The sequence below is a fragment of the Triturus cristatus genome, chromosome 5_2, assembly GCF_964204655.1.
Source record: "Triturus cristatus chromosome 5_2, aTriCri1.1, whole genome shotgun sequence".
NCBI classification, from domain to species: domain Eukaryota; kingdom Metazoa; phylum Chordata; class Amphibia; order Caudata; family Salamandridae; genus Triturus; species Triturus cristatus.
Genome location: NC_140588.1, coordinates 43,050,776 through 43,067,550, shown reverse-complemented (window position 1 = coordinate 43,067,550; position 16,775 = coordinate 43,050,776). Strand labels below are relative to the sequence as shown.

Sequence of the window (16,775 nt, the reverse complement as noted above, 5' to 3'; positions counted from 1 at the left end):
GGGATAGGCAGCAGCGAAGAGAGATATTGCACAAAAATAGGGAGGGGCTGAGCCACCCCACCTCAGGGACTGATATAGAGGGGTTGGATATCTGCATGGTCATGGATTAATGGATTTGTAGACACACGGGATGCCCCCAAAATCTTGAAGAAAATATGGGGAGGTTGAGCAGAGATGCGGGATGAGGGTTGTTGAAGGTGTGTCTGTGAGGTGCGGGAAAGTGGTTACATAATACTTGACTTATATCAAGATTAGGTCCGGGAGAGAAAAGGGGGATATGGAAAGGATACTAAAAGAAGGCACTACACAGGTGATAATAGGTAATTAAGAAGCGACCATGAAGTATGTTGCAGAACACATGTAGGGTTATGTGCATGAGATACAGATATACAAAACGGCTGGTGCATTCATTGTGTACAATGTCTGATATGAAATTATTAAAATACAAATATTTTTTTTAAAACAGTTTTACTTCGGTTCCGGTCTCATATATTTTTTGAGGGGATTGGTGAACAGAGTCAAAAGTTATAGGGGAATTCCAAAGCAGAAAAGTGCATCTAAAAGCTCCATGCTATTTTTTGGGGGAGAATAGTTAGTGCAAGAAGTGAACAGGACGTCGCCAAATTTTACGTAGGTACAGAGCCCACATATGCAAGTTTCTGGAACATTTTAGTAATTTTGATGTTTTTTAAAATATACAACGTTTCTATATTTTATCAGGGAAATAGTTCCTGTTCATGTGTGGACCTAAGGATTTACTTTACTGAGAGTGATTGGTTAGAAGTGAACACTTCCTTAATCAATAGCCAGCCCCATAATTAATCAGGAGAGAGGGTGGAAGTACTCCTTCCACCCACAACTACTATTCGGGGATCTGACATAGAATTCCTAAAAAATAAAAAAGATAGTATCTTAGGACAAAATAGTTTTTTTGAAAATTGGCAAGCTTTCGTTTGGGAAACGAAGTTAATCCAAGACAAAAAAAACTTTGTTTCATAAAGAAACGTGCGTTTTCAGGAACTTGCGAGTTGACGTTTGTGGAGAAATGTATTGCATCTCCTAAATGCATTAAGGGCTCTCCGCCCGTTGTCTACCTTGCTTGCCTCACTTTAACTACACCCTGGCTCATGTCCGCATGTGTCTAGATTAAATGTGCCAACACCATGTTAGCACATGGAATCTATATCTACAGGGTTTGCTAATTACTGCTTCAAATTATTTTCTGGATGGGAACACCCTGAAACCCCCTGTTGGTAATGTTACATAGGTGGTTACTGGTAGCATAGCCCAGAGAGATTAGGGCTTGCATTTAAGATTGGTATGACATTTTCAGGTACTGGATAGTAGTGTATCTGGTAGAGTCTTTAATTCTTCAGTGGCCGATAATAATATAATCCATATTTGTAAAGCGCGAACAATCACCCGTAAGGGTCTCTAGGCGCTGGGGGCCGCCAGTAAGATTAAGCAAGCTATTGCCCAGAGTCACATGGTGCTGGGCTAATCTGCCACCAGCGCCGGGGATCGAACTGTGATCCCCAGATTCCAGAGTCAGTCGCCCTGGCCGCGGCGCCACACCTCTTCCATAACAAATTATAATATATAAACATGCAAATGTCTTATGTCATGCACTGTGACAGATACAGCCGGCGTTAATGCGAACGTTTCCGAACTGAGCCGATATAACACGCTTTTGTTTATTTTTGTAAACAATCGTATGCTAAACCATTACCATTGTGCTACACTACAAAACAGCTTTCTTTTTTCAAATTTCGGACTAATGAGGCCTAATTTTATCATAGTAATTTGCATCATCAATTTCATCCATATTATTACAAATTCAACTTAGTGTGCCCTGTTATAGAATCTCAGTATACAATTACTAGTGTGGCCATTCATCATTATAATGACATACCTATAAAATAGCTTTAATATTAAATTAGTAATCCCGTGAGATTGACAACAAATTCCTCATTTTGATTATGAAGATGAATGGATCTCTCGGTTTCCTGTCCTAATGGTTGCAATGCTGGTACAATATGAGAAGGATTCAAATCTGCAAGCTTAGGATGTTACAGGTTCAAGAAGGAAACCACATACCATGGAGCCATACAAGGATACCATTGGGTGCAGAGGGCAGAAGCAGATGAGGGTGCATTACGATAACTGAGCTCTAGAAGTGCTAACTTCTCTCTTTCAATGGTGGGCTGCTTGCGCACCTGGGTGCCAAAGCTTTTATTTAAAAAAAAAAAATGTGCATTAGCTGCTTATGCAGATGTACCTTTTTGGTCTCTTTGTACACCCATGTAAACTATATTTTTGGGCACATTCAGGGCAGTGTACTGCTGTAAACCCATCTCATTGCATCCTCAAGATATAATGAAAAATTGGGAGATATTTTCATTTTCTAACTCAATACTTTGTTGCATTTCCAAATGGACAAGCTTAAATCCCGGAACACTAGCCAAGTAAATGCTGTTCTGAATGTCTGGAGTCTGACAATACAAAATGTGTGATGGTTCTCCTAGGAAATCTAGTCTGCACAATCAATTATGTTACATTATCACTGATCACAAAATGTTGGCTTAATCACTGTTTATGGCGCCCTGCCATGATTTGATGACAGATATCAAACTTAGTACTGTATAGAATGTATAAAAACTATATATTCTAAGTCTTCACAACCAAAGGAATCCATTAGAGCAATCCAGACCTTCCCTTCCCTGACTGGCTGGCCAGTAGAACAAACTGAATGTGGCGTTTGTCGAATTTCTTGCATCGTTTTAAAAAACATCATAATTGCCTCAACTTTTGCTCATGCAGGAAGATATTCCTGCCCAGACATGACCTCCTTCTTTCTTCCAGTGAGCCGCCTGAGGGCAACAAGACATTATGGCTTTATATGGACTCAAGGTGCCTATAGGGAATATCCTTGTATTTTGGAAATTTAGAAAGACGGTGCACTGATTAAAACAGTACCCTACATATGGGGGTGGGCCTACAGCACAGGGCAGGAATGGGCCAACATTGTCAATGTCAAAACCGCGTTGATAAGTATTGACTTCACACAGTCACATATTTGGCCTGCTCCTGGCAGTTACAATAGGCCCACCCACACATGTGAGGTATTGGTAGAAGTGTGAGAACACTGTGTGGTGGGAGTTGTGCTGTTCTCCACATATTCGAGAACCCTCTGCCAAACCAATGTTTGACCTGTGTGTGGAATTCTGGATAGAAAAAGTGGAAGTATTATCGCAAGCCACACGACTCAGGACTCCTCAGGATGTCTAGTGTTCAGAGATGTTTAGGATTGGCAGGTTATCCTCACTGCCTGATGACCACAGATCCAGAAGTGTGCTTCTATGCCCCAGTGAGGAGCCAGGCGCCCTTTTTATTTTTTTCTGAGGCTCTGAAATAATTGAAATAGCGTCTTGGCTCCTCACTGTGGAGCCAGCATTTGTTTCCATGGGAAGCACTGGGAGTGGAAAGAGCTTTCTGAAACTGAATTAGGGAATGGGAATTTAATGCAGAGAGACTAGAAACAATCTTAGTCCATCTCCTCTCAATAGCCATCTCTTAGTTTGTTTCTTCTGTTGTTAAGTTGGTGGGTGGGAGTTTGATAGAAGCTGGGCTGCTGCTCCTGTCCTCTCTCCTGCCCTCCCACCAACAGAAGAAAATGTGGCTCAAAGTATTTGGAAACACTAGAGAAGAACTGGGAGCTGTAAGAGCATCCTTAAGCCACTCCAGCAGCTTTGCCCACTAATTCTCTGCTTAAATGGACCTGGGAGGGTCGAAGGAATCCCTTCCAGTCCCATCTGATATGGGTGTTACACAAATACTCATGATGTGACCAAAAAGTGATCATCTCATTCTGGAGTTTACTGGTGCCCAGAAAGAATCGAGCACTGGCAAAGTCCGTCGCCTGACCTCAGGGCCTAAAGGGAGCTTGTCCCCCAGGGGGACACATAAAAAAAAACGGAGGTTCCCTCTTCACCATTCATGTGTATGTATATATATGTCATATGTGCACCAATGATATAATATATATAGGCTTTCCTGTTTTCAGTTTCTATTTTTGGGAAATTCTGGTGGTGTTTTTTCAGTGTTTTCCAGTGATTTCAATACCACAAAAAAACAGTGCTTTTCAGTGGTTACTCATTTTAGCGCCATAAAAAACAACTGAAACAGTGTTTTACCGGTGTTTATGGAACTCTTTGCTTTTATTATTGCTTTTTCCATTTTTCTTCAGAAATTGTATACTGCTCTACTTTTCAGAAGCTTAATACAGTCAGGAAATAATTTCCATTGTCCTTTGATTCTGCAGCTCAGATTTAACAAGCATTTGCAATGCAATGGGTCTCGCATTTGTGAGTGCAAAACCCTAAAAAGCAATGTATAGGGTGACACGGAGTTGCAAGATTTTACGTATGGCAATGCTGCCAAGTTAGGTCTCCTTCAGTTGCCATCATATGATCTGAACCACAGTGACGAGGCCATGAGAATACCCCATTACCATAGGGCTTTATTCCCTTCATTATTTTATTTTATTTTTTGCATATGTTATATAGCGCAAACTCGACCCGAAGGTATTGGAGCGCTTTACATGAACACCGTATTTACATTACACATTCAGGCACGGGGAGATTAAGTGATTTGCCCAGAATCACAGGATGTGGACGCGACCTCGAGGCTCGAACCCTGGTTTCCTGGCTGAATTCCAGACTGAATAAACAGCACCGAGCCCGTGGAAGGTGTAGTCTCAATCACTCACGTTATGGTCACTTTGTTAGACATGTTCACCATTTTCTCTCCACTTCTCCGTGTTGGTGAGGCCTCTTCAGCACCCTCTTCTTGTCAGTGTCTCCTACACATTCCTGTATCTCCTTCGCTTCACCACCCCTAGACACACAGGGCCTGGCCCACCCCCCTACAAGCGCTGCATTTTCTAATTCTTTGCTTTGTCAATATTTTGCACAGAATCACACTTGTAACTGGAATACATGACCACTGCTCTGAGCACTCTGCAGAGAGGCCAGGGATTGGATGGGAACGTTATTTGAACACCTTTCTGACCCAGGGATCTGAGAGTCAAATTGCCTTCAGCCTCGACTCCGGAGCACTCTGTCGAGGCTGACAGAAACGGACTCGTTTCAATATTCGTTTTTAATTACTAGCGGGCTTGAGACCCGGAGGGTTAAGCCCTGCCTATGGTCCACTATCGATGAATGCCTCCTGCCCCTCTATGTCACACCACGTGGTCCATCATTTGCCCCACTCGCTACCATTGCCTACGCGTGGTCTCTGCATTATGCCATCCAGCTCGCCCTACCATGGCAGGGTTCACCTCTAAAACACCGCGTGCATGTTCGGGCTGCTGCCTATGGCCACGTGGCTGGACTTTGTAGAGCTTAATTTGTCCAGAAGCTTTCTTATCTAAAGGCCCTTCTCCTGTTACCAAAGGTCACGCCCTATCCTCCTCAGTGGGCATGGCCATGAACCCTGGCAAGGGGTGCTTTGCCAGCGCAAACATTGGCATGCCCACTAGTGGCTGCGTTTTATTCCCAGTGCCAGCAGTCGGCTGTGCAGGGGTTCTGGCAGTGGCAGTGACGACGAAGCCAGGGATGTGCAGTGAGGAAGTCTGAGCAAGTAACACCGCAGGAACGCGCACTACAACGTGATGTTTCTTAGGATGAAGAGGCGAGGGGGGAAAAAGATTCTGAGAGTTTGCGTCTGCGGAGCCATTTCCTGAATTTCGGGGCCCAGTCGGCGGACACACGTCACTTTTGGAGCGATGGCTACAAGCCTCCCTAAGCGGCCACCAACCAGCCCTGTGGAGGAATGTCTGTGTGTACTACCAGGTGGTATCTTTCTTGCACACATGTGGCCACTTTGCTGTCGGTGATCGCAGCCCTAAGTGTGTGGCCCCTGCGGGATAAGCAGCCAATGGTCGTGCTGTGCCCCTGCTGCACTTGTAGGAGTGTGATAGTCAGTAGTTGTGTTGGTTCTGCCGCTGGCAGTGCTGGCGGGGGCAGTGGGTGGTGCACGCTGCAGTGGGCTCCTGACAAGGACCCGGGCATATTTATTTATTTTTCTTAACAAATTAAGCACTGCAGTCACCGTGCATGTAGCTTCTGACCCTTCCCGGCCGCGGCCTGGCACCCAGCACCAAATACGACTCCAGCCCAGGCTGCAGCGGGTGCTGGCATCTCCTGCCCTCTGCTCCACAGACCCACCTGTGTGACTCCAGCACCCAGGTCCAGTTTGGAAAATAAATACGAATGCCTTCGCCCCCTCCCCCGCGGGCAGCTGGACTGCTCCCGCTTTTACAGATAGACTCGGGAGCAGGACAGGAGGTGCTTTAAACCCCTGCCACTAAGAGGAATCAAATCAGGAATCATAAATTCGGATTAAAGAGCTTGCAGTGAGGTTCCCTGCTTTCTGGGCGCTGAGGGCCGGATGGGCGCTGCCCCCTGCTGGCGCTGACCCCTGTCTGGACACCTTACAGTGCCCTCCACCACCCCATGGTGCCCCCTGCACACTCCGGGCAGCAGGCAGTGCCCTGAGCCCTTGCGCCAGTGCAGAGGCGCCCACAGCTCCCCAGTTGCACCGTTAGGGTTGGGAGTGAGAGTGAGAAGTGAAAGTGAAAGTGAGAGTGAAAGTTCAGTGGCGGCCCTTCGGTGTCTCCTGTGGGTGGGCAGATGCTGTGCCAAGCACAGTGCCAATAGGCTTGGGCAGCAGCTGGCCTGTCACTGAGGCGCCGGCTCTCTCGCCCCTGCGTGTGCCCTGTAGCGGTTGGCACACATGGCAGGATGGCGAGGCTCACACCGAGGCACCAACGCAGCTCCAGGGCTGAAGACCGTTTCTGCGCTCAGCCTCGCCCACAGGGGCTCAGAGAAGGGGCGAAAGAACAATAAAGCCTCGTTATCTAAATGGTCTTTTTAAAGACCTGTGAAGTACTCGGGTGCGGCCGCAGTCAGAGAGACGGCAGTCCACAACAGCTCCTCTACCCCGTCAACTATGAAAATCAGTGACACTCGGTTTAAACCGGGTCAGCTGATTTTCATCCGGTAGGGTACTGCCGGTCAGATTCGGTTTAAACCGAATTCCGGACAGCCTAAATATATATATATATACGAGTAGTCTGGTTTACTGAAACCTTGACTCACGGCCCGGCGTGATTGTGCATTGGGACTTGAGCGTTTGGGGAGCAGAGGAAAACCTAACAGCGGATGTTTCATTTGGGACTTTCAATCGGACATCCCGCATTTTTAGTTTGACATCAAGCCCACAGGAGCAAACAATTTGAATAGCTCTCCCCAGGCAACACTTACCTAACCCAGCTTCCTTCTGGGAACTGTAGTTTAAAAGGTGAAACTGTCATCATGTGACCAGTGGTCAAGCGGACTACCGCCTATGGGAGAGGCTTGTACTGTTTAAATGCGGGGTGGAGCATTACCCTAAAACATGGCGGCATCTGAAGAAGGCTTTTTAGCCGAAATGCATTATGCCCGTTTTATTTGCTGGATTAAAGGTTTTTCAACGTTCCCCTGTGAGGTCTCTGCTTCTTCGTTTGGAGGAGGATTTGTGCTATAATTTCGCGCTTACCAGTGGCGCGGTGGAGACTCCGTTCTGTTTGAGGCCGGATCGATGCTGGTACCTGCTGCTGCAGTTCTTGCTTTATCCGAGGGATCGGAAGGATTTTGGCCCGTCCCGCAACGCAGACCGTGCCATGGGCTGCTGCCTTGTGTAGCTCGTGACTTCACGAGTAGTCTGGTTTACTGAAACCTTGACTCACGGCCCGGCGTGATTGTGCATTGGGACTTGAGCGTTTGGGGCGCAGAGGAAAACCTAACAGCGGATGTTTCATTTGGGACTTTCAATCGGACATCCCGCATTTTTAGTTTGACATCAAGCCCACAGGAGCAAACAATTTGAATAGCTCTCCCCAGGCAACACTTACCTAACCCAGCTTCCTTCTGGGAACTGTAGTTTAAAAGGTGAAACTGTCATCATGTGACCAGTGGTCAAGCGGACTACCGCCTATGGGAGAGGCTTGTACTGTTTAAATGCGGGGTGGAGCATTACCCTAAAACATGGCGGCATCTGAAGAAGGCTTTTTAGCCGAAATGCATTATGCCCGTTTTATTTGCTGGATTAAAGGTTTTTCAACGTTCCCCTGTGAGGTCTCTGCTTCTTCGTTTGGAGGAGGATTTGTGCTATATATATATATATATATATATATATACACACACACACACACACACACACGCACACACACACAGTAAAAGGGTTGAGATACGTCTCTGCTACGTGTTTTACCAGACTGGTGTTTTTACTTATTGAGGTGCTGGAGCAGCTATTTCATCACCCTGGCTAGGGCTATATGTCATTGAAACTTTAAAGGGACATGCTTCTTTTGGCTGAAAATGTAGCAGCATTTGTTGACATCTCTAAAGTAAACAGCAGAACACAAAACAATAACATAAAGCAAAATAAAAGCTAAAACGTAACATGGCACAACACAACAAAACAATGAAAACATGACTCGACACAACAACTACAATAAAACACAGCAACAAGAATGCAGCATGAAACATCACAAAAATAGCACATCACCCACACAACAAAATATAATACAACAAATATGAACATACATTCCTGTCACACATGATCACCTCTACAATTGTTTTCATAATACATTTTTAAAAAGTACTACATACATGCGCTGTTACTGCACTGCATTAACCCACTGAGAACAACAAACAAGTGATGGGTGGATTGCTTGATTTGTTTTCAATGTCAGGTAAATACTATGGGCTGAAATCCAATCCATCATTTCTTTTTTCTTTCTATGCCTCGTCAGACAAGAACTAGCCATAGGCAAATCTACCTCTGTCCTGCTTCAATAGGAACAGTCCATCTCAAACTTCCAGGCAAGTTCTCTTTGAATGGGATCACAAGAAACACAAAATCAGTTTCAGGGCTGGGGATGCCTGGCATTTCAGGATGGACTTTTCCTATTGGAGCAAGACCAAGACTTATTTGCATATGGCAAGTTTCGAGCTTGAGTGGCATAGTCGGTGAAAAAGACAGTCTGGAGTGAGGCCCCTAGTGACCGAAGTGCCCCTAGTGAGACGGTTTAAAGCATTATTTCCATCATCTCTTGGTGTGTTATTTACCACCAAGGGTCACAGTCAACAATATATTGTGATCCCGCCCATATTGTTTATATGGTCGTTGTATTCAAAACTGGCCTGATTGCAAACATCACAGCTCAGAAACACAGAGCAGTCCTGCCCTCTTAATGTCTCAGAGATAGGCTTACTGCTAGACTACATGGAGATTTTCCAAGGTAATGTACATGCTGTAGACAGAGGAATTTAGGGGAAAACAAAAGCCCAGACCCCGTGTGCTTCTAGTATGGACCCTATAGGCACTGACAGTCTGCGCTTTGAATTGAGGAGGTGATCAGAGCAGAAACATGACACACATTCAGTTCTGTAAACAGCAGCAGACTGCCTGTGTTATTAATTTCACATGAGAAATAAGGCAATATGTACAATTCAACTACAACCGCCAACACATATCTTGAGGAAGCAATGACAAAATATTGTTTTTGAAAGAAATCATTTTTCATATGATATTCTTTTAGCAGTAAGGCATCACATTAATAGGCAAAGATATTTAAAAAAATGATAACGCGCTTCTTACCTCCTTCTCCAGACCCTGAGCCGTTATCTGAAAAGACAGAAACCCTGGTTATAAAATTGGCTGCTGATGTGAATATGCTTTCGAAAGCAGTAATAAAATATTAGAAGCCGCAAATTCATAATTGTCACCGTTACAAAGTAATCTCATTGATATCTATTACAAATCACCAAACCTCCACACAGACATTTACAGATCAACTTCATAACAAGGAATTTAAAAAAACAGGAGGACACAAGTACAACCCCAGGCTGGTGAATCCCCTCTCTCCACCTTCACACAGTGCTTAACCTGCTCAGCTGCTTGCAGCCCCTGTGCTCAGTTTTGGGCCCAGAACGTACTTTTCATCAACAGGCTTTGGCCCAGGGCAAAAGACAGAGAGGCAGAAAAGGAAGAAACAAGAAAGACGAGAAAGGAAGGCAGCGGGTAGGAAGAAAGGAAAGCAGAGGGTAGGAAGAAAGGAAGGATGAAAACCAACCTCCAAGAGGAAGATAAAAGGGAAGAAGTGCACAGTGAAGGAATAAAGAGGGATTACAATGAAAATGAATCAAGGAGCCAAGGAATAAGGCAAAGGGCTTCTCAGAATATTTTGGGTCCCCTGCACGTACCCCTTTGCCCTACAAATTAAGCACTACTCGTGCCGGATTAGTCCTCATTGCAAGTATTTTCAAATGGGGTGGAAAAGCTCCTAAATAAGATTGTGGACAATTTTTTTTTTTATTAAACTTGTTTCCCTGGACTGCTACAGCCAGAAGCTGAAGTCTGAAATGTCATCAGCCCAATCAGTAGGCGCAGGAGGATTTATCACAAATGGTCAATGGGTGGAGTCATGTCCTACAATGCTGGCTGCTGTTTGAGCTTTTATGCCGCCTTAAGAAGGGAGAAACCGCAGGAAGGAAGAGGGCATGACAATCTGTAAAGCAACCATTCAAATAATTTATAAAAAAAAGAATGTATACGAGTATCAAAAATACATCCTTAAGCAATGAGATGATAAACAAATTTCCCGATATTCATCAGCAACAAGGTATATAGTGTATGTACATTCATATGAAAAAAACGGACATTGAAGTTCACCAATATTTAACTCACATACAGCACCTTATTCCTGTCAAAACAAGCACTTGCAATGCAATAGGTCTCGCGTTCACAAGAGTTTGAGCTATTGGCTTTGTAAATTACAATGCCTTATATTTATGTGCTGTTTTTAAAACAGATAATTAAAATGCATTGTCATTTACAATGCCAATAGCTTAAAAAAATTGCAAATGCGAGACCTATTGCATTGCAAATGCGTTCAACACCTGTGCTATAAAGAAAAAAACAAGCTTTAGGAGAGGGAGTGGCCTGCAGGCAGGACAAAGCTATTTGAGGTCGGAGGATTTTCAGTGACACGCCTCAGTAATATCAATACCCAGTAAACAGTATTGATGAGTGGCAGTGGAAACACTACCAATGTTAGCTCGTATTAAGTTGAAGTTCCTGTAGGCATTTGTGCAAAAAGCCTTTTTTTTTCAATTTTCCTTTATCACTGAAAGTGCCGATGGTACACCTTAAATTCTTTTCTCTCAATTCAAGTGGGAAAATGTATTCACTTGTGCATGTATTTATTTCTGGTGAAACAAAATGTGTTACAATAATAAAAGCGTGTAGCGAAATACATATGCTGAGTTGGAACCCTATAGGGCACAGTGCACTGGCTTGTGCTAAAGCAATTTCACATACCACAAATTCCAGAAATTAATTGGTATGGCCCAGCTATATTGCTAGAATTTTTCCATTTCACATACCTCTACAGTATAATAATGGTTGCCAGACGACAGGCTCTTTCACGTTTTATATGGCAGGTTTAAAAACAAAAAAAAACATATTTAAATGAGATACATTGTTACAAGAACTAAAGGTAATTATTCAAGTTTTAAATTATTTCTGCTTTTAGAAAAGCGCACCTAATTCTCAGTTTCATTGTCGAGGTGCAGAAAAAGGTCAACAATCTGTTCCTGCCCAAGCCTTCTGTTACCCAGCTCTGATATCAAAACATCCATGGTTATTCGGACATAGAGGAATAAGAACAAAATACATAAATTACATTTTCATATTCACATGACCCAGGGGAGCTAGAGCATCATAGAAATGGATGGAAAAGGATGAAGTGAAGCTGGGAGCACAGCATCATGGCCGGCTGCCTGACCCTCTTACCGTCTGCATATCCAGTAGTAAATCAGGAACTTAGGGTGTATACTTGTAAGGGGCATATGCACAATTCATTTCCTGAATCGAGCTATCCTCCCTATTTTACCACTAGCTCAAAAATCATGTGGAAAAAATTAGATATGAAAAAAAAAAAATCAAACGTATTGTATATCATCAATATTATATTTCACCATCCAGATTAGGTCTCGCCTGCTGACAGCGCATGCACTGTTGCTGCGAGACGGATTGCATTTTATACAGGGGTTGGAGCCCTTGCCCATTGAATTTCCTGTTCTTTGGTTAGGAGCATGGACTAAGTACTGATTGATTTACCTTGAGTAGTGTCCTTCCACTATCCTTCCACTGCTTGCTATAATTCGGGGACAATTTTTTTATTTATGCTTCCTTTATGCCACAGTTTAACCATAACCTTCCAATTCAAAACCTTTCAGAAACACCCTCTTGATCAGCATTTAAATGTTGCTAGGAATAGGTCTCTGAAATGTCTATAAAGGTTTATCGATTCCATATCAAATATGGCCAATATCAATATTAGAAGATTATTATTTTTTTTTGCTTCCCATCCCACCCCATTGCATCTTCCCTTGCCATTCCATTGTTGTTTATGTTGCTTCTCCACCTCCAACCCCATACTCTTGTCTGTATTGCTGATTACCCTCTCACCCCCACCCTTTTCTGTGTTGCTTCTTACCACCCACCCACACCCTCTCGCTGTCAGTGTTGCTTCTTTCCTCCCACCTTCCACCCTCTGGTTCTCTGTGATGCCCCCCCCCCCCCGCCTGCCATGAGACTAAAAAGCACAATGACGCTGTCATAGCTGGCAGCATTAGTGCTTTTATTTAGCATTTCCACCATCCCTCTTGTTGTATGTACTGTTCACCCCCACCCTACTCCAGGTGTCCGTGCTGCTCATCCCCACCTGTCATATGAAAAAAAGCACTATGATGAAGCCAATGCTACCTTTGCTTTTTTCTAACTTTACCTTTAGCCATGCTGCACAGCAACGCTGCTTTACATGGCTAAAAGACATTGGCAAAAGTTTTATGCTGACAATAATTTCCCTATAATGTTTTATGTATGAACCTCCCATTTGAGACACTCCTGCACAATAAAAAACTTTTGTGGAAAGTGTTCTGTTCTTCTTTCGAGGCAGGTTTGCAGAGGACTACATACTCAAAACACATAAATAATATATTGCATAAAGCAGACAAATTTATATAGTTATTGCTCCTAAATAAATCATGTGTTTTCCAAAGAATTGTAATATGTTTTGTATGAAGAGCTAGGCGCAATAAAATAAAATATTAGATACATTATAATACCACAGCTTGTGCCTCATTAATTAGTTTTGATCACATAATATGCTTCATAAATAGCCTCTTTTTTCAAATGCAGTCTAGTTTCGCCAACCGTACCAACATTTTATTCTGCCTTTAAGCATTATTTTAGTGACACAGGGGTTGTTTCTCCATAAGGGCTCTGGCTGTGCCCCTCTGAAACTCCTAAACACTTACATCAAAAAATATAGATCCATTTATTTAGAGATACAATTGTATCTCTAAACAAATCAATGTATTTAAGTGTGGGCTGTCTTTCCCAGGCTGCCTGCCCAGCCTTGCTCATAACCAGGAGACAAATGCCAGGCAGTAAATCAACTTTCTGCAATGTGCCACACAACACAGGGCTTACCTGTCTAAAGTCCTTCACTGCAATTGTAGTCTGTGGTAGTATTAAAAGGAGGCCAGTGGCGCTGTCAGTGCCACAGTTTTGGGCATCAAAGTTTGCATCCCTGCGTGAAGCCAGACGTTGCTCATTCACTGGCATATATCCCACCCTTTCCTATTCGTCACGCGGTTAGACTGGATGCAAGCACCTGTGATCTGGCGCCTTGTCCTCTGTAATGGTAATGGTATAATGCTAATCCTGTTTATGTATATTGTGCTGAGACCCTTGATCATGCTAACCTTCACCACTTTGGCCCCCCAGTCCCTGACTGCAGGTCACCGGCCCCTGTAGAACTGGAGCTGCTGTATTTGTACCCCCACTAAATTGATCTGAGCGATGAGCAGGGTTTATGCAATGCCAGCTGGCATTGATCGGGTGCGGGCAGAAACAAAAAGAATAAAAAACGTACCTCTTTGCTGCTGCGTCTCTTCTCATAGTCCCGCCTCATCGTCTCTTTGCTCAAGCCAGAAGCAGGAAGGACCCAGGCTCCCCTGAGCCGATCACAACGCTGCAGTGCAATGTTGTTATTTGTCTGAGCGTCGTGGCTTGGCGCTCAGGCAGGGACTGTGAGACTGGGCATGTTCTCTACCCAGCCTGTAATGCAGCCTGCGTGAAGAACATGCAAAGTGCGCATGGCGGTTTGGCTGGCCTGAGATGGCCGGCTAAACTGTCATGTGCACTGATAACAGTGCATACCACGTCCCGTGCTGACCTGTTATCCCCCTAGCCCCCCACCAAGACTCTAGGACCCAAAATAAAACAATAATAAACCATGATTTATTATCGTTTTATTTTTATTATCTTTGTGCTGTTGGAAGGGAGTGTTGACACTCCTCCGCCATAGCAGAGGAGCTGCCGCTGGGTTTGTGTTCCATGGCGAAGTTGAGTCAAATAACTGTAAAAAGAAACACTATTGTTTGCATGTGTTACAATACCACTGTATGCCATGGGAATCCCAGTGTCCACACACACCACCATCAGCCAACAGGTAAATATGGTTTCATGTTCCCTTAAAACCTATGGAAAGAAACCTCAAAACAGGAATGTTGTACTTCAAATGTTTGTGCTTGAGATGTTCTTCTCCTTTCCATCTGGTAATCAGGGTGGGAAGAAGGATAACAGTCAGATTTTGTGAATTTGTGTACAAGTAATGCTTTAAAGGCCAGGTAGCACTCAGCTGCCTCCAGTCTGAAGCACCCACAAAAGAGGCACAATGAAGTGTGACATCCTGCATCTGTCTAATTCAGCCTTCCTGTAGGAGTAATCAGACACACAAAAGGAAAGGCCTGTGTATATTATGGGAGGAAAAATGAAAATGAAGAAAACGGATAGAGCTTCTTGACGAGCAGAAACCTACTTGAAATACAAGTTTTGAAATAGCTTATTGAATGTTGCAAATAGATAACATTGTTCTTCCAGAGAGAGAAATAATTACCTATATTGCTAAGTTGGGCTGAAATCTAATGAATCAGTAAATCAATTACCAAAATATCACATCACATCACCATAGTGAAATGACATTATAATGAATCTGAACGACGGTAGCAGCCTGGAAGAGGGACATGGACTGGTGTATGTTCTGAGAAAAGACAGTCTATGAAGCAAGAGGGTTGTCCAAAAAAATGGTCCCATATCTGGAATGACTGGAATGAATACCGAGGCCGTATATGTACCCCCCTACCGCACGACACTTGACGACCCACCATCGCCGTGAACAAGTTACCAACCAAGAAAACATGTTTCATGTATCTGCTGTAAGTTAGCCGAAACGTATTAAGTGAAATTCGTACTGTGAAATACCTTGTAATGTCGATTCCTATTTGTTTAATAAAAAGAAATATGAAAAAAATATATAACGAATCTGAAAAAAACGGAAAATTCATAAGCAGCCCTTAAATTGCATGCGATGTTGTGTTTTGTATCTGCAGACATGGCCAGTTTCTTGGGCATTCACAGATTATGGAGGTACTCCAAATCATGGGGGCATTGCACTTTTGTAGTGAAAAGATGTATTGTAATTGGGAAACATCTATTACTATGATTGCGAAGTTACCACGAGTTCCATTACAATGTAAGTCATAACAACAACTTGCTTTAGGTAATGCAGTGTGTACCTGGTGTTGGATTTTAAGTCCAACACCTTCCCTACTGATAAACTGACTGGAGTTGGAATAGTAATTTAAACTATTCCAAAGTCCAGCGCTTCCCTTAAGCAAGTTGTTGTAATGACTTGCGTTGTAATGGAACTCATGGTAATGACACAGTCGTGGTATTGACTGCGTTGTTAAGCCACGTGTAGTTTTGGCATGCATGTTAACAGATGCTATTCATTATAATGGATATCTGAATGCTAGCTAGCTGATTGTCAGAAGTTGAATTGTGCAGAGTAAGCATTGTAGACTATTGCTGTTAACAGTGCAGGCCTCCTTTACGCAGCTTCTCTGTATTTTGTTACTACTACCTAGTGTTGTGGTACTGAGGGCTTTGAATCTCGTGCTTTCCTGAGTGGGCAAGCAGCTGAGGGAAAGGAAGCAATGAATACATGGTCTTGCTTCTTAAGCAAGAATAGCTTTATGGCAGCTGCATTTTGTAACCTCTGAAATCAGTATAATCAGTATAAACACAGGTACTGTTGCTATAAGTCTCTCTGGAGAGCACATCTGTGGATACATCTTAGAACCTGTGGGCAAAGGACCGGAGAGACAGAACCGTCTTTAGCACTGTAGGGTGGACAAAGGCTATCGGGTGGACATTGAAGTTAGACTTCCAAATAAATCGCACATTTCTCACTTTAGGAACAAAAGTGCGGCAAGTCTTGAGAGATGAACACTATGTGGAGTCGGGCCCAAGCTCCCAGTGAGAACTCCACGATTTCAGTCTGGGGACTGTTGTTTTTATGTGAGGCATGAGGTATTCCAAATCACGGCTATATAATTTAATATTCGCCACAACAGAGGGCTCTAAAATCACGGTGAACAAAACCAGATGAAAATGCTTATATATCAAGCTTGAAATGCCATTAAGTTTAAATGGAGCCTCCATGAATCCCACATAAAATTTAAGCAAAACTATGAAATATGCCACAGTTTAACCATAACCTTCCAATTCAAAACCTTTCAGAAATACCCTCT

General features: G+C 43.5%; 1 protein-coding gene across 1 annotated transcript in view; it reads right to left on the bottom strand.

Annotated features, from left to right (window-relative positions):
* TMEFF1 (transmembrane protein with EGF like and two follistatin like domains 1) overlaps nt 1-16,775 on the bottom strand; it is a 668,539-nt gene that overhangs the window by 205,267 nt on the left and 446,497 nt on the right. Inside the window, exon 4 of the mRNA XM_085606812.1 lies at nt 9,709-9,735. Within this exon, the coding sequence (XP_085462938.1) occupies nt 9,709-9,735 (27 nt within the window). The remainder of the gene's footprint in view (nt 1-9,708; nt 9,736-16,775) is intronic.